Source organism: Clarias gariepinus, chromosome 21 (assembly GCF_024256425.1).
Source record: "Clarias gariepinus isolate MV-2021 ecotype Netherlands chromosome 21, CGAR_prim_01v2, whole genome shotgun sequence".
Lineage (NCBI taxonomy): Eukaryota > Metazoa > Chordata > Actinopteri > Siluriformes > Clariidae > Clarias > Clarias gariepinus.
In genome coordinates, this window is record NC_071120.1 from 29,394,668 (window position 1) to 29,417,973 (window position 23,306).

The 23,306-nt window shown below is 40.0% G+C and overlaps 4 protein-coding genes across 4 annotated transcripts; 2 read left to right on the plus strand and 2 right to left on the minus strand.

The window, feature by feature from the left end:
* Positions 1-725: 725 nt before the first annotated feature.
* Positions 726-1,112, minus strand: LOC128509595 (histone H2A-like). The gene has a single exon (XM_053481382.1). The coding sequence runs from the start codon at positions 1,110-1,112 to the stop codon at positions 726-728; it is 387 nt and encodes a 128-aa protein (XP_053337357.1).
* A 323-nt stretch (positions 1,113-1,435) lies between these two features.
* LOC128509593 (histone H1-like) lies at positions 1,436-2,437 on the minus strand. The gene has a single exon (XM_053481381.1). The coding sequence runs from the start codon at positions 2,435-2,437 to the stop codon at positions 1,808-1,810; it is 630 nt and encodes a 209-aa protein (XP_053337356.1). The 3' UTR covers positions 1,436-1,807.
* Positions 2,438-13,342: 10,905 nt separating this feature from the next.
* On the plus strand, positions 13,343-14,886 carry LOC128509095 (histone H4-like). Its single transcript, XM_053480663.1, has 2 exons — positions 13,343-13,369; positions 14,497-14,886. The coding sequence occupies exons 1-2, from the start codon at positions 13,343-13,345 to the stop codon at positions 14,884-14,886; spliced, it is 417 nt and encodes a 138-aa protein (XP_053336638.1).
* A 290-nt stretch (positions 14,887-15,176) lies between these two features.
* Positions 15,177-16,064, plus strand: LOC128509097 (histone H2B-like). The gene is made up of 2 exons (XM_053480664.1): positions 15,177-15,194; positions 15,557-16,064. Exons 1-2 carry the CDS (start codon positions 15,177-15,179, stop codon positions 15,989-15,991), a joined length of 453 nt encoding a protein of 150 aa, XP_053336639.1. The 3' UTR covers positions 15,992-16,064.
* Positions 16,065-23,306: the final 7,242 nt, after the last annotated feature.

Sequence of the window (23,306 nt, forward strand, 5' to 3'; positions counted from 1 at the left end):
TTGCTGACCATCAGATTCCTCTTGTGTAAGGACCGCTAGCATTCGGTAACTTTAAACATAAAGTAAAACATCACATACCTCACTGGTCGGAAGAACTCGAAGGGAAATAAAGAACTAAATCTTTACATGTATTCATTCCATAAAAGTCTCCAGAAAAACATTTCTGCACAACACTGTAGCTCAAAATATTACTGTCTGCCGAACACAACTCTCACATGGACAAGTATATAGTGTGGCACACAATTAAGCCCTGACTGGAGAACATTGGTTCCACTCTATTCCCGCTCAACTAAAATAGACTTGAAAGATAAAAACATTCATATATTTAACTAAAACGATTCAATTGACTGAAATTATATTGTAGAATTACTGATGCTAGTAGTTATTCTTCATATATTTTCTGTGTATTTTTGCATTCTCCGCATATTTTATCTTTTTTCTAAATTGTGTATTTTTGTGTACAGTTTTTATTTTTTTAACTTTTATTTGTATTTTTTTATTTTATTCTTCCCTAGTTAATCTTACCCTCTATTTTACTTTTCATATTTATTTCATATTCTTAGGTCACGAGCAGTTGTCCAAGCATTTCACTGCATATCGTACTGTGTATGACTGTGACAAATAAATATAGTGCTTCTGAACTGATCAGAAAAAGGCACTTTTAAGGGGGAAGTGGGTGGCTCTTAAAAGAGCCTTTGGATACTGAAACGCAGCAGTGGGTGAAATTACTTGGCCTTGGCCGGCTTCTCGGTCTTCTTGGGCAGAAGCACAGCCTGGATGTTAGGCAGCACACCACCCTGAGCGATGGTCACTCCGCCGAGCAATTTGTTCAGCTCCTCATCGTTACGCACGGCCAACTGCAGGTGCCGGGGGATGATACGGGTCTTCTTATTGTCGCGGGCGGCGTTACCAGCCAACTCCAGGATCTCAGCAGTCAGATACTCCAGCACAGCGGCCAAGTAGACCGGAGCGCCGGCACCAACGCGCTCAGCGTAGTTCCCTTTACGGAGAAGCCTGTGGACTCGGCCCACGGGGAACTGCAGTCCGGCTCTGGATGAGCGAGTCTTGGCCTTAGCACGAGCCTTTCCACCGGTCTTACCTCTTCCTGACATGATTCACTACGACAACGTGTTCAAAGAGAACCGAAAATGTAGGCAAGCATTCTCTAACGCTCTCTAATATAGTCTAAACTGCTGCATCCTCATTGGCTACAATCTTTGTGACAAACCCGCCAATCACTAACACGCCGTCGAATTCTCTCCAACCCCGCCCCCTGTCTCATCACAAGATAGCAGAAATAGTTTCGATGCTTTTTAAAATATATTTTTTTTTTCATTGAGAAAAGACATTGGTGATTACAATGACAGTCACAATACACAACAACATCCACAACGATCATTTCATTCAGAGAACAAAGGTTTGGAAAAAAAAAATGTCAAACTTGCAAGCGAAAATCAACAATTGTTATATTTCAGAGCCCACATCTACAAGGAGAGTGTGTCCCACACAACCGAATCTCCTAATGTTTTGTTTACAGTCCTTTGCTTTTTCACACGCATTATTAAAAGCCTGTTATACCTCCGGTTTACATGCATGCATTTCCATATACTTTTACATAACTAAAGTGTATACTTCAGAAAAGTCTTAAAATAACAGGATTCCTTAGAATCTTATAGTATTAATTATGTGGTTATTCTATTCATGTAGTTTGACAAAAAAAAGTGGATTATTGCTCATTAAATGACAACGTGGGTGGCTCTTAAAAGAGCCGTTTAGGGGGAATATGAAAGAAATAAACTTAACATGTTTACTTCTTTTTAGGAGCTGCCTTTTTTGCCCTGGGCGCTTTAGGCTTGGCAGCCTTGGATGCTTTGGGCTTGGCAGTCTTGGGCTTAACTGTCTTCGCCTTCTTGGGGCTCTTCGCTGCCTTTTTGGGGGTCGCCAACTTTTTCGCCTTCTTGGGGCTCTTGGTGACTTTCTTGGCGGCAGCGGCGGGTTTCTTTGCCTTCTTAGGAGACTTCTTGGCGGCGGCGGCGGGTTTCTTGGCCGCTACCTTCTTGGGCTTCTTCGCCGCCGCGGGCTTTTTGGCGGCCGGCTTCTTCGCTTTGGACGCGGGTTTTTTAGCTTCGGTCTGCTTCTTGTTCAGCTTGAAAGAGCCAGACGCGCCGGTGCCTTTGGTCTGAACCAAGACCGCTTTTTTCACCAGATTGTTGACGGCGAGCTTGACGCGGGACTTGTTCTTCTCCACGTCGTATCCACCGGCAGCCAGAGCTTTCTTCACGGCAGCGAGAGACACGCCATTCCTTTCCTTGGACGCGGAAACCGCTTTGACGATCAGCTCGCCGACGCTAGGCCCGGCTCTCTTTGGCAGCGAAGCTGCTTTCTTCTTGGGCGCTTTGGCCGGCGCGGCGGCGGGCGCGGGAGCCACTTCTGCCATCTCTCTCTCTCTCTCAGGGATCTAAGAAGAATAAACGAGTGTAACCCTGAGCGCGCAGTAAAACACTGAAACCTCCCTCCCCTCTGATCTTAAAGCACACATGAGAGCGGTGTAGACTCAACCAGGCAGCCGCTGAATGACTGCGCTTCCGTCACACGATAGCGAGTGTGTTTTCTCCGGACATTTCTCTGCGAATATCCGAGTCCTGACTGCAGATCTCAAGCGTTCAAGCACACGTTTAGTGAGAAAGCCCTTTCCTCTTTCTTCCGAGGCCCGACACGGTCAGTTAGACAGCCGCTCTCTCGCGCAGTAGCCATAAACGTGCGCCGCGCGCCTGCAGCTCGAGCCAGCGGACTGCGCATTTCGTGCGCGTCGTGTGTAAAAACCGGACAAAAACAGGTCGCACCGCTGTAAGAACTCTGGTCCGAACTGAAGGCGAGTCCTGTCAGTGAGCTCGATGTGTGAGCACTGGCCGAGCGCTGTGTGTAGGATATGAAACGGAGCTTGTTTTGGTCATTTAGTAACCGAGGGAGAGTCAATACTATACAGTGCATTAAGCAACATGGGACGTGATATCAACATACCGCTGAATAAACATAAAGAGATATTTAGATGTAATTACGCTATAATGATGGGGAAAAAACTAAAAAAGATTTAAACTGATGCCCTGATCACTGCTCCCTATTTCATTGACAGGCAGAATGATCACAGTTATGATATCTATTTTGCTAAGGTTTTTATTTTATGCCAAAATGTCCCATTGTTTATCCCAAAATCTTTCTTTAATTTGTGTTTAAATGTCACTGTTACTCTTCTCCATTAACAGTTTTGTCAATACAGTATTGCACTCCATCTTGTAGATCATCCTGAAAACCTAACATTTAATTTTTTGCCAAATATGTATCATATATTTTATACATGGTTGGTCAATGTATGTCCCATAAATATTCACCTCTAGGGTTTTTCTTTCTCCTCTATGATGATAATAATTGCTCTGTACACTCTTGTAAGCTGGCGACTTAAGTAACTTACGTCCGTGCATAATTTTTGTTTTATTTAAACTGTGGGATCTTTATTTCCCCTTTGTTTTTGTTTTTTTGTTTTTTTTCTTTTTACCTTAGGTTCACTCTCTGAGTCAAGGTCAAAGGTACTGTGAAAGCGTCTTTTGCCTCAGTTAGTTTATATTGCTATGTTAGGATGGAGACTCGATTTGTGTTATGAAACAGAGCTTGTTTTGGCCTGTGTAAAGCACAGCTTAGGGAGAAAGGTTTTGAGAGAGAGAGTGTGTGTGTGTGTTTGTGTGTGTGTGTGTCAGGTGTGGGGGGAGGTTTTGCTTATTTGTTAGACCCTGTAAGTGCAAGAATAAAATGCTAACCGCTAAGCCACGAGCGGCCTAATTAGTGGTGCTTGCAAAGCATCACTATTGTTCTCTTGCAGGCTTATTATTATTTTTCTTATTATTCTTCTTCTTCCGTATGAAAGTTCGGAGTGACTAGTCCCGCACCGTTTGTCGTAGACCCCTGAGTGAGGTGTCAAATCGTGCGGCTTATACGGGAATGGGGTGCTATGACTTTTCTAAGGGGTAAAAAATCCCATTGACTTAACATTGAGACCAACTTTGACGGATTGTAGCGCAGAGAGTGAATTTTGTAGAGACGCCACATTTACCACCTTTGAAGAGGTTTGCAGCCTTTGTCAGAAGATACCATGCCCAAGGGTATAAGTTTTACCCCCGGGGCAAGAGAGGTCCCCAAAGTTGCCCCATAGAATTTGAATGGGGATTTTGGCGATTTATTATATATATTATGCAGGAAATTAGACATAAACTATACATAGTGTATTGCACATTTCCAGAGGCTGTATTGCACACATTGTATATTCGACCTATAGGGTTATATAATCATATTATTGAGAGGATTATATATATGTAACAGTGCAAGTGCAACGAAGTATTTTGAATATGGTTGCTTTACGTCTCAAGAAGCTTCAAGGTGCTTCATGTTGTCTCGGTAGGAAAGAGAGCAGATACAAACTGTTGACTTGAGATTCAGACTGTGTTCCATAAGGATAGAAAAAGAGACATTTAACCTGACAGAAAGTGTTTGTGTGTGTGTGTGTGTGTGTGTGTGTGTGAGAGAGAGAGAGAGAGAGAGAGAGAGAGAGAGTCAGCAGAGTGAGCAGCAAAAATATCAGCTCCTGAACAAACATAAAATTTTAGTTTCAAGTAGAAAATAAAAAAATATCAACTTAAAGCTAAACAACCTAAGGTATGGAGTGATATCCCGGACGATATTCAAAAGGAATTACAATTTGCATTTGCACTTGCGTTCTCATATGTGGACATAATTTAAATGCAATTGCAAACTTTGCATTACCATTTGCTTTTTCGACTTTGCGAGCGCACACTGACTGCCAAATTTCAAATGAAATCCATTAAAAGTCCATTTGCATTTGCCATGTCATATTTAAATAGCAAAATCAATGACCACATTTCCTTTTTTACTTTCTCTGCGTCGCGCGTCAAGCCCCCAAAACTCAAACGCAATCTCTAATCCATTTTCAATTGCATTTCCAACACGTTACACGGAAACCTGTCAATCAGCGTCAGGGGTGGGTCTATACTGTGGGGCGGGATTGTATGGGGAGTGACGTCACTCACAGTCTCCGACCAATAAGGGAGAAATTGAGCGATAGGGGTAAACTGCGGTATGGAGCGATATCCCGGACAGTATTCAAAAGAAATTGCATTTGCAAGTGTGCCATAACTCAAATGCAATTGCAAACTTTGCATTACCGTTTGCTGTTTTGCCTTCGTGAACGCACACTGACTGCCAAATTTCAAATAAAAAAGAAAAGTCCATTTGCATTTCCCATGTCTTACAAGTCATTTTTTATTTTTTTTATTTTTTATTTTTTACAAATCAAACAGGCTTTAAATGAACCAAAATAAAGTAGTACAAGTACATAAGACAGACACAACTGTAAGATATATACATAGTAGTTACCGAATTGGGTTACAAAATCAAGATAAAAAAAAATAAATAAATAAATAATGAAAATAAATAAATAAAATACATTTACATGACTTTGCAAAGGGGTTGTAAAATATTATAAATCATTAAACTCAGTAAAAAAATTAGCTAGTGTAAGAGCCTTATTACTCGAAAGGGTGCACAAAGATGAGGTAATAATTTTAAGATCATTTATGAAATGAGGAAAGGAAGGTGGAGTTTTCAAAAACCTACATTTGTGAATAAAAAATTTACCACAACAAAGAAGGTTGTTAACCAAAAAGTGTTGTGTACAATCTTTTTTAAACACTCCAAACTTAATTTGTTTATAATTTATAAGGTTAATCTGAATATTGACACAGGACATTCTATTTTCTAAATGAGACCAAAACAGCTTTGAATGAATACAGTTGAAGAAAATGTGCTCAGTAGTTTCAATATTACTTTCACAAAATTGACAAGAATTTTCTTCAATATTAAATATTGCACTCTAAAAAATGATTCTGTGGCCTTGTAAATTTCACAGTTATAAAAAAGTTATGTTACCTTAATAAAATCTCTAAAAGTCACATACATGATTGTTTGAGTTAGACAAATCAAAATAAATGCCTAAAAAAACAATTATTAATTTTGTCTTAAATTTACACTATAATTTAAGTTTACTTCACTAGTAAAAATCAGTATTTGACTAACTGAATTATATTTTTAACATGCACTTAATATTTTTTGATACATTTAAATCAAAATATCTGTTAATGGAGTAATTGTACTGATTAGTTTCAAGAACTGCATAATATAAATTATTCCAACTCAATATTCTTTATTTTTAACAACAAAAACTGAATAATTGAGTAAATTGCCCTGTGCAAGTGCTCATGGGAAGTCTGGTGTAACATCAGAGACAAGAAGGCTGTGTGGATGTGAGAATGGACATGAAGCACCTGGAACACTCTGGAACATTCCTTACAAATCCTGGTGAGTAAACAGCTAACACAAGTTACTGTAATAATGACTCTGTCTGCCTGCACACACAACTTTATAGGGTGTGTGTTACTGTTCTAAATCCTGTCACAGCCGAGCTCCAGAGCTAACGATAGCTAGCAACAGGCCAGTCCTGGGGTTCAGTGTGATTTAGCTTGTTTGTTCCAACCACCAAACTGCTCAGCTAAAGCGGCGTTAATACAGACACTTAAACTCTGGTGTAAAAGGAGAGATTTAACACCGAGCAGCAGCGCGTGCATGTCCGGGTTTCTCGGTGTAACCGGCGGCGGTTGTGCCGCAATATTTGAATTTCTCCCGCCAAATGCGGTGATTTTGCGCAGCCTACCGCCATTGTGGAGAGGATATAAAACTAGCGTGTTCAAATAATTACCGCATGTGTACCGGTCCACCTCACACACTGAACCGCGAGTCTGCTCGTTTCACTCCGACACTCTAAGGAGGAAACGCGGACCAAATCCGGTTTAAACAGCAGAAATGAGGTGCAGTGTCCGGGTTCTGGCAGTGTTTTATCCGTTACTGTATATAAGTATTTTTAACATGATTAAACACTGAGCACGCAGCAGCAGATGTTATAAAATAAATGTGCTAAGTACTGTACTAGTAACTAAAGCTATGAAATATAAAGATTTAGTGAAAATACAACATTTCTCTCAGAATTACAATTGGGAGAAAGTAATATGAAATTAAAATATTGAAGTGAAACATTATGTACTGTATGTTCTGATATGTAAGTAAAAGAACCTAAAACTGATTGATTTTGTGTGTGTGTGTGTGTGTGTGTTTGTGTGAAACATGTTATGTATTTTCTATATCTCTTTCACAGCACCAACACCACTAATGAAGAGAAGTTGAATAGAGATAAAACAGGAGGTAAATGTCAACTTTTTAAAATGTTACAGAAGTATTAAATGTGTAACCATTGAATCAAAGATAGAAATAGACTATTAGTCCAAAAAGTATGTATTTAAACAGAAGTACTATTTTACCAGTCTGGTAGACTTTACAGTAACAGTCACACTTGTACTCACTTGTATACTATTGTTTCTTTTTTAGGTGCCAGCATTATGGGATGGCGGTGTAAGCTCTGCACATTTGTCGTATCATCAAAAGGAATTTCGATCATTACCGAGTGAAGCATGGTACTGTTGGTCATGGATATTTAGTGTCCTGTCTTCATTTAGACTGTCATTGCTTCTTTAAGACCTGAGAAGGTCTGCACACACATTTCTATGGATCCCACAGTTTGCAGGAAACTGAAGTGTGAAGGTGTGCAATCTTTCAGATGTAAAATGTGACTCATTAGATTCTAATACAAAAGTCTACTTTCCACATGTTAACTGTATAATACTTGTGGCAGGAGTATTGTTTCTACAACTGTTTACTAATAAGATAAATTCAGCTCTTTGTTTATGATCTTGTTACATGTCATTTGCAAAGTAAACCAGGTTGAGTTTAGACTTCATGTCTTGTCATATTTGGCAAATAAATGTTTAATTAAAATGAAAATGTGTGTATTGTTTCTTTTATTCAGTTAAAATATTTAGTAAATGTAGCACATTTGTTTATTAAATAATAGTATAATTTTAAGTATCTTCTACCTTCCATTTCAATTATATCTACTCAATTATTTTACTCATTTTCACTTTTCATTAACTTCTAATTTTCATTACATTTACTCAATTTTGTACATCATTGTACTAAATATAGTTATTCAGGTCTACTTAATTTTTTTACTGACATGTACTCAATTCATGAAGTATATTTTACATGATTTTTATATTTTTTTATATTTACTCAATATTTTTAAGTGTAAAAATGTTTCACCCAAAAAATTGAGTACAGCACAGTTTTATTTTTTAGAGTGTGACCTAAGGAATTCTTTTGATGGATATATATCATTCATTATTTTAAATTGAAGCTCTTTTACTTTTGGGAAAATTGGAAAAGAGAGGTAACTTATTCTTATCTCTTTTAAATCTGTAGAATCAAATTCCTTAAAAATATGGTGACGTCTAAATCGATTTGGGGAAAGTCTATTAATAAAAACACTTCTTAACAACAAGTTGGTACATTTTTGATCTCTAATAGAATAAGAACCCAAGCACAGAGATGGAAAAGAGAATGTCACAGAATAGTGAGACAGAATTCCTTTGAGAAATAATACCATACTTTTAGGGATGGCATTTACAACTGTATAAAACTCTTTAGGATGACATACAAATCCATGTTTCCGACAGAAGTCATTATAGCTGAGAATGTCACCATGGTTATCCATCATATCCAGTAAAGAAATAATATTATATTTAAACCAATTTTCATAAAATAAAGACTTATTGCGGTGTAAAATAAAACGGTTATTCCAAATACAAGTCTTGTGAGGACTGAAATTGTGAGAAAATGCTAGTTTGCAACACAGCAAAACCTGTTGATGAAAAAGAGACAATTTGAGAGGTAACTTGGACAATTCAAAATCACATTTGACTAAAAAATTGAGACCACCTACTTTCCCAAACACTGAAGATGATATTGTAAACCATATACTGTTTGTGTTGTTAAGAAATGATCTTAGCCACTGAGTTTTTAAAACATTGTTCAATATTTCCAAGTCAATAACATCCAGACCTCCTTCTTCATAACTACGAACCAAGTCATTTTTGTTTATATAGTGATGCTTATTCTTCCAGATAAAATTAAAGATTGTACTGTTATATTCCTTAAGTAAATGAAGAGGGATAGCTAGTGATGAGGCTGGGTAAACAAATCTAGAAAGGAATTCCATTTTAGTTAACAAAATTCTTCCAAAAATTGAGATATCTCTTTGTAACCAACTATTAAGAATTGATTTTGCTTTTAGAAATTTGTTTACAAAATTTTCCTGAATGTTATGATTATTATCTTTAGTAATAGTAATACCCAAGTATTTTACAGAGGTTTTAACTGGGATATTTCATAGGACATCTAATTCGCTGTTATGAATTGCAATTAATTCGCATTTGTTTATGTTTAAATGCAAACCAGAGGCATTGGAGAAGAGATTAACTAGTTTAATAGCTCTATCAACTTGATATTTATCCTTTAAAAAAAGAGTTGTATCGTCCGCCAATTGACTAATAGAAATCTGTCTTCCAAATACCGTGAGTTTATCAAAACTATTGTCATTAATAGTCAAAATAGTGAGCATCTCTACAGCCAAGATGAATAAGAAAGGGGAAATGGGACAGCCTTGCCTAATTCCTTGTGTAATATTAAATCTCTGAGAAGTCCCATGCGATAATGATATAGAGCTATTTATGTCTTTATATAGCATTTTAATTAAAGATATGAAATTGTTACCAAAGCCGTATTTACTAAGAGAATCAAATATGAATTTGTGTTCAATTGTGTCAAACGCTTTTTTTAAAATCCAAAAACAAAATGTAACCATCATCCTCAATCCATTCGTGATAGTCTAAAATATCTAAAACTAATCTGATATTATTATGTATTGATCTACCTTTCATAAATCCAGATTGTGATTCACTTATTATTTGGTCTAATCCTTCCTTTAGTCTATTGGCAAATATGTGAGCTAAAACCTTATAATCGCAGTTAAGAAGAGTGATGGGTCGAAGATTATCTATTTGTCAAGCATCCTTTCCTGGCTTGGGTATAAGAGTAATCAGTCCTTGCTTCATAGTTGAAGCAAGTATATTATTATGAAAACACTCAAGAAAAACATCAAACAATAGATCCCTCAAGTCTTCCCTAAAGAATTTATAAAATTCAGGGGTAAGCCCATCAGGGCCTGGAGATTTTCCTGAGGATAATTTGTCAATAGCTTTGTCAAGTTCTTCAATTTTAATGTCCGCCTCACACAAATCTCTAAAATGTTCGTCAATCTGTGGTATATTAGTATATATTCTGTCAAAAAAATTATTACAATCTGTTTCAGAGAAGGCTGAGCTGTATAAAGTGCTATAAAATTTAAAGATCTCAGAAGAAATTATTTTTGGGCAGTTATTTACATTTCCATTAACAAAAAGAGACTTTATAGCATTTTTTTCCTGTCGCCTTTTTCGAGTCTGCAAAAATAACTATTACTTTTTTCACCTTTCTCTATCCATCTTGCTCTGGATCTCACATAAGCTCCTTTGGCTTTTTGAATATACAAATTATCAATTTTGGATTGTAAAGATAAAATTTTAAGTCTGGTTTCATCATCCATGTCACTTTTGTTACATAGATTATTTAGTTCTCTAGATAATTCTTCCTCCAATTGCGCTCTAGCTTTACTTAAATTTTTGCTGAAATGTATAGAAAATTCCCGAATCTTGTGTTTTAGGTACTCCCATTTACTTGTAAATGAAAAGTGTTCTTTATCTAATTTTGCTCTATTTATCATTGCTCTAATTTGCGAACAAAACTCACTATGCTCTAATAAGTCAGAACTAAGTTTCCAGTAACCCTTGTTTCGCGATTCTCTTTTATTTGAGCAGAAAGACAAGGAGATACAGCAATGATCGGTTAAGGGTGCTGAAGAAATTGAGATGTCTTTGATAAATTCAGTCAAATCAGGGGAGGTTAACCAGTAATCAATCCTAGATTTGGAAATCCCATTTGGTTTGAACCAAGAGAATTGCCTTAGATTTGGATTCCCAGCCCTCCAAACATCCATTACGTTGTTATCTAAACAGAAGTTTAGAAAATGAAGGTTCGGGTGCGAATCACTAAATTTAGGTGGGCAACGGTCTAATGTCTCATCCATTACCATATTGAAATCTCCTCCCATAATAACATTGTCAGTTGGGTATAAACGTTTCAATTCAAATAAAAGATTAGAGATTTCAGCTAATAATTTGTTGTTAGGTTGAATACTGTTGTAGCCATACACAATAAATAAAATAAACAAAACATCACCAATGTTTAAAACAACTGAAATCCAATGACCGTTCGAGTCACTTTTTGACTTTAGTATTTTCCCAGGGAGGTTATTAAATAAAATAGCAACCCCTGCTGACTGTGCAGAGGCATGGCTGAAAACTACTTTGTCACCCCATTGGCTTGTCCAGAATTTAACATCATCAGGCTTTGAATGCGTTTCTTGTAATAATACACAGTGTGCACCTTTGTTTTTACAAAATAGAAAAAAGGCTTTTCTTTTGACAGAGTTACGGAGACCCCTTGCGTTTAAAGAAATACAAGATAAAGATGTCTTCACCGAGAACATCAACTTACTAAACTAAATAAAATAACGTATTATAATAAATGATCAAAAAATTTAAGTAAAAATGTCTAAAGAACACGTGAACAACGTCTGCCTTAAACAAAGCACTGTAACGAAATCCCGCTCAACAGCAAAACATGAAAGAACATCCCACTTACATCTCTCCGTCAAGGAAAGTAGATACAATTAAAGTTATCAGTTAACATTATTGGAGTCAGCTATTTTTGACGATCCGAGTGCCCTCAATATAGCCGTAAGGGCCGCGGTAGTACGCTTTCTTCCCCGCAGCTCTGGCCTCGCTGATCACCGGCCACAGCGCCGCACGAGCCTCTCGATCTCCCTTGGATAAGTCCTCAGTAAACTTTATCCCCTTGGTTTTACAGATGTCCGAAAATTTCGTGGAGCGCCAGAACTCATCTCTGTATTTCCTCATACAAAACTAAATGATCACCTGTCTGGATTTATCCTTTTGCCGTGGGCCAACGCGGTGGACTGTATCCACGATGTCATCAAGCTTGTGCCGCAGGTGAGGAGCTATTTCAGCTAACAATGAGATGACGTCTTCACGGATGGCTTCATCTGCAGCCTCCTTCATTCCAATCACTCGGAGGTTCCATCTTCTTTTGTAGCGTTCAAGCTCTGATGTACGAGTGGTCAGGTCTGCGTGTGATGCGAGAGTAGAGGTGAGTTGTTTATCAAACAGATTCATTTTGGCTTTACAGTCCTTAATTTCCGCCGCGTTGAATTCCACTGCCTTGGATAAGTTTACAATCATCAAACTATTCTCTGTGATCTTACTTTCAATACGACTCAGCTTCCCATCTTGCAAATCAAACCTGGCGACTAAAGCTTCCAGGAGAGCTGCATTGGAAATCTCAAGATCCTCATTACCTTTCAGTTTCTTAGTGGACATCTTAGTTGGAGTGTTTTGTATAGATGAGGGCTCTTTGCGTTTATCCTTGTGGTCGTCACGACCAATTTTCATGGCATATTCGTGTTCGGAATTAGTAGTCGAGGTTGTCATAGCTGTTGCCTTATTTCCTGGAATAACTATTTTTGGGTGGCTTGAAACTTTTTTTGATGACATAATATTGATCCTCTCCGACGAATCAATAGTAAAAGTAACAGTTGGGATGATAACAAATAAAATATAAAGGAAAAATTCAGAAATTGCTGAAGAGCCGAGAAAACTACATGTGCTTAGCTCGCCATCTTGTTGCCCCCTATCTTTACAAGTCATGAGACGGGATTGTGTGGGGAGTGACGTCACTTTTAGTCGCCGACCAAGAGGAGGGAATTTGAGCAATTTTTGTCACTGCAGTGACGTCACTCTCCACACAATCCCGCCCCACAGTATAGACCCGCCCCTGACGCTTCTTAAGTTCTCACTCACCTTCTGCTCAGGATGTAAAGCTTGTGCCATGGAGCTGATTGTTTACATCAGCGTGTTTAACGGTCTAAATGAGATGCTATCCCTTTTAATGACTGACATTTACACCCGGCTCTGCATTTTCCAACACTCCAATAATATTAGCACTGCTACAAAGCTATAAAGCTACTGCTTACTGCTCTAAACAGTAACATCCAATTAATTTCACATACACTATCTGGTATGTGTTGCAAATTCGCAATTATCACGCTATAATTCACTGTATATTCCATCATGATAAGTCCTGGAGCTGCACCGGCATGGTTCTGTGTTCACTGTGTTTCTGGGCTAGTGATGGATCGTTCATGAATGATTCGTTCTTTTTGAACGAGTCTTTAACATGTAAAACACAGACACTCATACCTCCGTAATAAACACGGAGATGTAAGTCCCATCCGAATGCATACATGAAATGACAGACGTCATTAAAAAAAAATTCAAACTCAAACGCCGTTTGAAAAACTAGTCCCGTCCGAATAGGGCTTAAGTCATTTAAAATATTCTTAGTTGTGTTTATGTCTTTGGCAGGCTAGTAATTTCACGCTTGGGAAACAGTAACCTGCTGACAAAGACAAAGTTTAAATAAACTATTTATGAACTAAAACGACAAAGAACTATGGACGAAATGTAAAAACAAACAAACAAACAAACATGATTTGAAATTATGATAAAATAGTAATTCAGGTTTTTTTTCCCGTAATTATATTATGAAATATCATTAACTGAATTGAAGGCTAAAGACCTTTGCTCTTCTGTTTTTTTTAAAGTAAATAATAATAATAATAATACAATAAATAAATAAATAAATAATAATAATAATAATAATATGGTTAGCTAATTAGCAGAAATGTCTAAAGAAGGAATAATGAGTTTTAGGCGGCACTTCATGTTTTGAATGGGTATTGCCTGCCATCTTGTGGCGAAGTTTAGTAAGTGTTTCCTTAAGCACTGTGATCTTGTAGCTCGAGTGTTGGAGGTTCAAACCCTGCTTCAGGTCTATGTGCGGGGAGTTTGCATATATTGCGTAGTCCCCCTGTGCTTGTCGGGTTTTCTCCTGGTATGAGCGTTTCATACCAAAATCGTTACCAAATTGCCCGTATTGTGTGAATATGTGTGTGTTTGTGCGCTCTTGCGGTTTTAATCAAACTTCATTTAAGAAAGGTTTTACACATCACACGACACATATACATGGTTACAAATGCTTTATTTTTACACTGTTAATTACACTGATATGTAACAATGTTTCAACATTTATGCCGTATATGCAAAATTATACAAAGTACTACAGATACTTATATTTCTATCAGGTCTCGCAGATACTTATTTGCAGTTTGGTTGTATGATTTTTTTGGTATAAAATATAATAACGCATTTTATATATCTTAGCCCCGCCTCCTCGCCTGGTCTCAAGTAGGTCCTCTGGAGGCGAATAAATACGTCATCGTTAAACTGTGGGTCACATTCTTTCATTTTACTTTGTAAGAGCAGTGCGATGTCAGGAAGAGGCAAAGGCGGAAAAGGACTCGGGAAGGGAGGCGCTAAGCGTCACCGTAAAGTTCTCCGCGATAACATCCAGGGAATCACCAAGCCCGCTATTCGCCGTCTGGCGCGTCGTGGCGGAGTGAAGCGTATTTCCGGTCTGATCTACGAGGAGACTCGCGGTGTACTCAAGGTGTTTTTGGAGAATGTCATCCGCGACGCCGTCACCTACACCGAGCATGCTAAGAGAAAGACCGTCACCGCCATGGATGTGGTGTACGCTCTGAAACGCCAGGGCCGCACTCTGTATGGCTTCGGCGGTTAAACACGCTAACGACGCAAACACAACGGCTCTTTTAAGAGCCACCCACATCTCCAGCAAAAGAGTTTTTATTTCCAGTTGTGTGTAACAATTTATTTTAAGCTTATTAAACATTGTTTAAAACTTTCATGACACTTGTATATCTGCGGGCAGTTAAAAAACAAGATTTAGACATTTAAAGTTAGGTTCTCTCTTACCCAGTCGGAAGACGATGTGTTGGAGTTCTCACCTTATCGAAATAAGCAGGGCACCGTTTTAAAAAGCCTTCGAATCCGTTTAAAGCATCACAAGACATGAACCGAGCATTTAAAGTTTGTTACACACACAAACACACACGCAAACTAGTTAAAAATGTGGACGCAAAAGGATAACGTTTATTTACAAATTATATGTACAGGATATCTTTTGATGGTCGAACACGTGATATACTTTTTTTCTGGATTAAATTATTGTAAATATCCTGGTTTATTCATTTATTTATTTATTATAAAAACAATAAATTAACCCGCGACTTTAAAAACGGCGGGAAGGGACACGAAGCGAAGCGGAGGGGGGAGGAGTAACAGGAAAAGACTGGTGTGGTAGGAGGTCCCTCACGTGTAGAGGTTTTAAATATAGACCAATCAAAATCCGTTCTTGGCTTGTGCTTAATTACAATGTGACCTGTACATAGAGGGCCCTCGAGGCGGAGCTGTTCATTTTTCTCTCAAACTCATCGAGAAATAACAGCACCATGCCTGAGCCTGCCAAGACCGCCCCCAAGAAGGGCTCGAAGAAAGCCGTGACCAAGACCGCCGGCAAAGGAGGCAAGAAGCGCAGAAAGTCCAGGAAGGAGAGCTACGCCATCTACGTGTACAAAGTCCTGAAGCAGGTTCACCCCGACACCGGCATTTCGTCCAAGGCGATGGGGATCATGAATTCGTTCGTCAACGACATCTTCGAGCGCATTGCCGGTGAGTCCTCTCGTCTGGCTCACTACAACAAACGCTCCACCATCACTTCCAGGGAGATCCAGACCGCCGTGCGCCTGTTGCTGCCCGGTGAGTTGGCCAAGCACGCCGTGTCCGAGGGCACCAAGGCTGTGACTAAATACACCAGCTCCAAGTAAAGCGCGTCACCGCCGCCTTCATCAACACAACGGCTCTTTTAAGAGCCACCCATGTTGTCCCTCAAAGAGTGACTTCCTGCCGTGTAAGTTTGTGTTTCAAAATAATTTTCTAGGAACCTCTTATAAATCATATATTATTTTTAAGCTGCTCTGTTCTAGATCAAGACAGTTTCTAGCTGTACACTAGTGATGGGGAAGTTTGAATCATTTTAGTGACTCGGTTCTTTGAATCTCGTTCATCAAAATGAACAAATCTTTTTTTTGAGTCATTTCGTTCTTTTGATCAGAAAAAATATATAAAATGCGACATTTTCAATAAACAGACCCCCAACACAACTTCATAAATTCAAATTTCAAATTTTATTTGTCACATACACAGCACAAAATGTAGTGAAATGCTTATACGACTGCCATTGGCCCTAAAAGAGGATTAAAGTTTACAAATAAGAAATAAATATGAATAAAAGATATATGATAGAAATTAAATAGAAAAATTAAATTAAACTAGGAAAAATAGAACTAAAAATAAAAATAGAAATGTGCTAGAAAAAATAGAACTAAAAATAAAAATAGAAATATGATGTACATAAAAATAGAAATATACTGTGCAAATTGAAATATACTGTACTGGGTGTGCAAATATGCATAGAACCAAAGTGTCTTTGTGCAGAGGGTATTAAAGTGTCTTTGTGCACTGGTCCAGGATGTAGACGTAAACATGTAGTGTAGTTGTGAAGGTAGGTGTGCAAAGTTATTAAAGTGTCTTTGTGCAATGGTCCAGGATGTAAACGTACAACATGTAGTGTAGATATGAAGGAAGGTGTGCGTGTCATTGTCCATAGTGTTCATGGATGTAAAAAGATTGATAGATTTGATCAATTATGAAAAGATGAGAGATTGCATCGTCCGTGGAACGGTTTGGACGATAAGCAAACTGTAGTGGGTCCAGTGTGTCTGGTAGTGAAGAGATGATGAAGTCTCTGATCAGGCGTTCAAAGCACTTCATCACTACTGCGGTGAGGGCTACAGGGCGATAGAACTCATTAAGAGAAGCAGGTTGAGGTTTCTTTGGGACAGGAACATTAATGGACTCTTTGAAGCTTGTGGGGATAACCGACTGAGATAAAGAGATGTTGAATATCTCAGTGAACACAGGTGCTAGCTGGTCTGCGCAGGCTCTGAGAATACGACCTGAGATGCCGTCTGGTCCTGCTGCTTTCCTGGTGTTCACTCTCTTGAAGGCTCTCCTCACGTCATACACAATTTTGCTATAGTCTCAGTAATTAAATATTACAATGCAACTAAAGACATATGATAAACAGAATAAGCAGCTCACCTGTCATATCTTCCGACCCGAACCATTCGTTCTTTTTTCACGTGACTACCATAGACGCTATGCAGTGCAGTACACAGGAAACAGTATTGAACGAACGGTTTTGCTAATGAGTCCTCGGCTCGAGTCGTTCGTTCTTTTGTCACATGACTCCCATAGACTCTATGCAGTACAGTATTGAACGAACGGTTCTACTAATGAGTCCCCGAGTCGTTCGTTCTTTTGTCACGTGACTCCCATAGACGCAATGCAGTGAAATAGATCAGGTTTTGTTTTTTATATTATTATATTATTATTTATCGTGGTCTAATAAAAAAGCATGCAATAAATTGACAGTAAATGTATCGAGTGTATGTTCTTGTCAATGATGTATACTTTTGCATTTAATAAAAATTATTATACAAATATAATGTACTCAGAAATTATTTTTGTATTTATTATTTATTTATTTTGGAAAATGTGTAAACATGTGCTTGGATTTAATATTAGGTGCAAATTAGTTGCAAATAATAATACTATTAATGACTAAACATTTACTTCATAACGTTTGCTTAATATTTTGTGAAACAAATAGTAAGGGACACAGTCATATAAAATTAAATAACAGATTTGAATACTTATCTACAAATTATTGGGTCAAACAAATGTCACCTAAATACTAATATAAAGTGTTGGGGTCAAACAAACTTCAGGGTGTATCCAGTAAATTTAACTGTCACTCAAAGCTATCTCCAAGGGAACCGCCACCCCTCCCCATCCATCCCCACACTTTTACACTAAATGAAGCACAAAGAAGGGAATCCTTAAAACCTGATTTGACAAGCTCAAGAGAATGGCCACAAGAAAAAGAAGTGACATTTGGACACATTTTCTGGCAACTTCAGCCACAGAGGGTAAGTGTAATTTATGCAAGAAGACTTTTTCCACCAAAGGAGGAAGTACTTCTAATTTAAGGAGAAAAATTATTAGAGAATAAAAAGCTGTTAGCACAACTAAGAACAAAGAGTGGCCCTTTTGCAGCTGGAACGGTTTCCAGCAGCATTGCTTCAGCCAGACCCTCAACTGACTCATCGACCACATCCACACCTGCCAATTTACCCGCAGCACCCACCACCATCCAAAAATCAGTTCGGGAACGGAGACCACATCTTCAAACCTCAATGGGCAGTTTCATAACAAGACCGATGGACCCATTAAGACAGAGCAAACTTGATGAGGCCTTGGTCAAAATGATTGCTCGTGACTTTCAACCATTTTCAGTTGTTGAGGATAAGGGCTTTAAAGAATTTTCAAATCTCCTGGACTCATCATACATTTTACCAAGTAGAAAAACATTGTCAAAAACCATACTGCCTAGGTTGTATGACAAGCTAAGGGCAGAAATAAAGGATAAAATCAAGGGTGCCTCTGCTGTATGTCTCACAACAGACTGCTGGACTTCTGTGAATGCCACAAGTTATATGGCTGTGACTTGTCATTTTATAGAGGATTTTCAGATGACATCCTATCTTTTAGACTGCTTTGTTTTGACAGAAAGACACACTGCCTCTCACCTGGCAAGAGAGCTGTCTAGAGTTACTAATGAATGGGATGTGGATAACAAAATTGTAGCTTGTGTAATTGACAATGCCAGCAATATTGTTTCAGCTCTGAGAGAACACCTCCACTGGGACCACATACCATGCTTTGCTCATATGTTAAACCTCATTGTCAAAGCTGCACTGAAGGAGGTCCAAAATGTACTGCAAAAGGTGAAATCTATTGTTGAATACTTCCACAGAAGCACAGTTGCTTTAGACAGACTCAAGGCCACACAGAAACAGATGGGACAGGAGCCGCTGCGTCTAAAACAGGAAGTATCCACGAGGTGGAATTCAACTTATTACATGTTGAAAAGGTTCACTTATCTGAAAGATCCAATCATCTCTACCCTGGCACTTACCAATGCTTCTTTGCCAACATTAACACCAGAGGAATGGGAAATGGCCAAAGAAATTACTGATATCATTAAGCCATTTGAGGAGGTCACCACTGAAGTGAGCAGAGAAAAGTAAGTAGTTTAACTTTTTTGCTTATCATTTATAATAAACAAAATTAAACTCTCTATTTTTATACAAGATTATATATTTTTATACTTACATTAAGCTAATCATATGTACAATATGTTTATTAAAAGCAAAAGATGGGGTTTTTATGTTTGACCAAACGCCTGTGCCATCGACATCTGTTACTACAAAGAACATGAACCATTGTAAATGTTCTGGTGAGATCCTGAAGAATCAAAGGAGAGGAAGATAGAGAGGTGTCCATCCAGAGACGAATCACAAGATGATGGCTTGAGTTGGGGGGGGGCGGGGACACAGAGAGATTCAAATTCAAATTTTCAAATTCAAATTTTATTTGTCACATACACAAACATACACAGTACGAAATGTAGTGAAATGCTTAAACGACTGCCATTGACCCTAAAAGAGAGTTAATTTTTACAAATAAGAAATAAATATGAATAAAAGAAATACGATAGAAATTAAATTACAAAATTAAATTAAACTAGGAAAAATAGAACTAAAAATAAAAATAGAAATGTGCTATGAAAAAATAGAACTAAAAATAGAAATAGGATGTACAAAATAGAAATATACTGTGCAAATTGAAATATACTTTACGGTGTGTGCAAATATGCATGGAACAAAGTGTCTTAGTGCAGAGGTTATTAAAGTGTCTTTGTGCACTGGTCCAGGATGTAAACGTAAAACTGTAAAATGTAGTGTAGTTGTGAAGGTAGGTGTGCAAAGTTATTAAAGTGTCTTTGTGCAATGGTCCAGGATGTAACGTACGACATGTAGTGTATATATGAAGGAAGGTGAGCGTGTAATTGTCCATAGTGTTCATGGATGTAAGAAGATTGATAGATTTGACCAATTATGAAAGTATTGTGTAGTTCTGCATAGTGGTGTGGTTGTGGTTGAGAGACCTTATCGCCTGCGGGAAGAAGCTCCTCCTCAGTCTCTCTGTATTGGCCTTCAAGGAGCGTAATCGCTTCCCAGACCGCAACAGAGTAAACAGTCCGTTATTGGGGTGGCTGAGGTCCTTCACGATCTTCCTGGCCTTGGTCAAGCACCGCTTGTTGTAGATCGAGTGCAGGTCAGGGAGCTCGATGCGGATGATGCGCTCAGCTGATCGCACCACCCTCTGTAGAGCTCGTCTGTCCTGCATGGTGCTGTTCCCGAACCAGGTCGTGATATTTCCCGTCAGGATGCTCTCGATGGTGCAGGAGTAGAAATTCCTGAGCACCTTGGAGGGCAGTCTAAAGTCTCTCAAGCGTCTGAGGTGGTAGAGACGCTGCCGGGCCTTTTTTACCACGGTGTTGATGTGACAGGACCATGCCAGGTCCTGCGTGATGTGAACACCGAGGTATCTGAAGCTGTCCACTCTCTCCACTGGGCTCCTGTTGATGACGGGGGTCTGGTAGTTCCTCACCTGCTTTGTACTAAAGTCCACTATCAGCTCCTTTGTCTTACTGACGTTCAGGAGGAGATTGTTTCTCTGGCACCAGTTCTCCAGATTTCCAACCTCCTCCAGGTAGGCCGTCTCATCATTGTTCGTGATCAGGCCCACCACAACAGTGTCGTCAGCAAACTTGATGATGGTGGTGGAGCTGGTAGTGGCCACGCAGTCGTGGGTGTACAGAGAGTACAGCAGGGGGCTCAGAACACAACCCTGGGGGGCTCCAGTGCTGAGAGTGAGAGGGGCTGAGACATGTCCGCCCATCCTTACTGCCTGTGGTCTGCCAGTTAGGAAGTTGGAGATCCACTGACACATAGATGAGCTGAGTCCCAGGTGCTCCAGCTTGGTGGTAAGTGTGGAGGGAATTATGGTATTAAATGCAGAACTGTAGTCGATGAAGAGCATTTTCACATAATTCCCCCTCCGAGTGTCCAGGTGAGTGAGAGATGTATGGAGGAGATGAGAGATTGCATCGTCCGTGGAACGGTTTGGACGATAAGCAAACTGTAGTGGGTCGAGTGTGTCTGGTAGTGAAGAGATGATGAAGTCTCTGACCAGGCGTTCAAAGCACTTCATCACTACTGAAGTGAGGGCTACAGGGCGATAGTCATTGAGTGAAGCAGGATGAGGTTTCTTTGGGACAGGAACAATGATGGACTCTTTGAAGCACGTGGGGATCACCGACTGAGATAAAGAGATGTTGAATATCTCAGTGAACACAGGTGCTAGCTGGTCTGCGCAGGCTCTGAGGAGACGGCCTGAGATGCCGTCTGGTCCTGCTGCTTTCCTGGTGTTCACTCTCTTGAAGGCTCTCCTCACGTCATGCTCGGTGATGATGAACGCGCTTCCGGTGCTGGCAGTGACTTCCTGTCTGCAGCCGTTAGCGCCGCTAGCATTAGCATCGCTAGCGTCCTTAGCTGCAGCCTCGAAGCGAGCATAGAAAGTGTTCAGCTCGTCTGCCAGAGACACGTCTGCGTTTATCATACCGGATGTTGGTGCTTTATAATCCGTTATTGTTCTTAATCCCTGCCACAGGCTCCTAGAGTCACTCTGTTGGAGTTGTGACTCTAGTTTTCTCCCGTAGCGCTGCTTCGCCTCTTTCACCGCCTTCCGGACGCTGTATGACGCAGCCTTGTATGGTTCCATGTCCCCCGACGCGAGTCCCGTGTTGTAGGCAGCGGTGCGAGATCTCAGAGCATCGCGGATGGTTTTATCCACCCACGGCTTCTGGTTGGGAAACGTTTTAATAGTCTTTTTTTCTACGGTATCGTCCGCTAATTTCCCGATGAATCCCACAACCGCTTCCGTAAACACGCTGACGTCACCATCGGAGCTGTTTCTGAACATGTCCCAGTCTGCGTCATCGAGTGCGTCCTGTAACGCGGCCACCGATTGGTCCGTCCAGCGCGCGACCTCCCTCTGAACCGGAACTTCCTGTTTCAGCCTTTGTTTGTATTTTGGCATGAGGAAGATGGCGGCGTGGTCGGATTTACCAAACGGTGGACAAGATTGTGCCTTGTAGCCGTCCTTGACCGTTGTATAGCAGTGGTCCAGTGTCCTTTCGCCCCTGGTGGGGCAGGTGATGTGCTGATAAAAGTTTGGCGCTGCGCGTTTGAGGTTGGCACTATTAAAGTCCCCCGCCACAATAAGCGCAGCGTCCCGGTGTTGTGTTTGTTGCTGTGTGAGTGCCTCATGCAGCTCGCATAAGGCAGTGTCCGTGTCCGCTTGTGGTGGAATATAAACGGCGCTGATTATGACCGATGTAAACTCCCGAGGAAGGTAAAAAGGACGACACATGATGGACAGTAGTTCCAGGTTTGGTGTGCAGGAGCGTGTGAGAGGAACAACGCTCGCGCTGTTGCACCAGCTGCTGTTCACCATTAAACACACGCCGCCTCCCCTTGACTTCCCCGAGTCCCGCGTCCTGTCCATGCGGTGAACCGAGAAGAACTCGGCCGGCTGGATGGCGTGGTCCGGCACCGCTGGGTTCAGCCATGTCTCGGTGAAGCAGAGGAGATTGCAGTCCCGAATGTCTCTCTGGAACTTTATCCTGGCCCTGAGGTCATCGAGCTTGTTTTCCAGTGACTGGACGTTGGCGAGCAGGATGCTAGGCAGAGGTGTGCGGTGTGCACGGGCTCTCAGCCTGTTCCTGACGCCGGCTCGTTTCCCTCGGGGCCGCCGCTTCGCGTCGCGTCCTTTGTTGTCCCTCAGGATCTCACTCGGCCAGCTCGGATCCGGAGTTAAAAACGTCGAATTGTGAGTACATTGTATACCAATAGAAACAAGAGTGTCTCTATCATAACTAATGTACCCCATGGTGGTAATTTTGCCGGTTTTAAAACGCTGTAAACTAACTTAAAGAACAAAAACAAAGAAAAGGTGGTCGGAGCAGTCGTGACGGCAGCCGACCTCACCGGCGCCATCTTGGAATACCCATGATAGAGAAAGACATGAACAGAAAATGCAAAGGTGAGC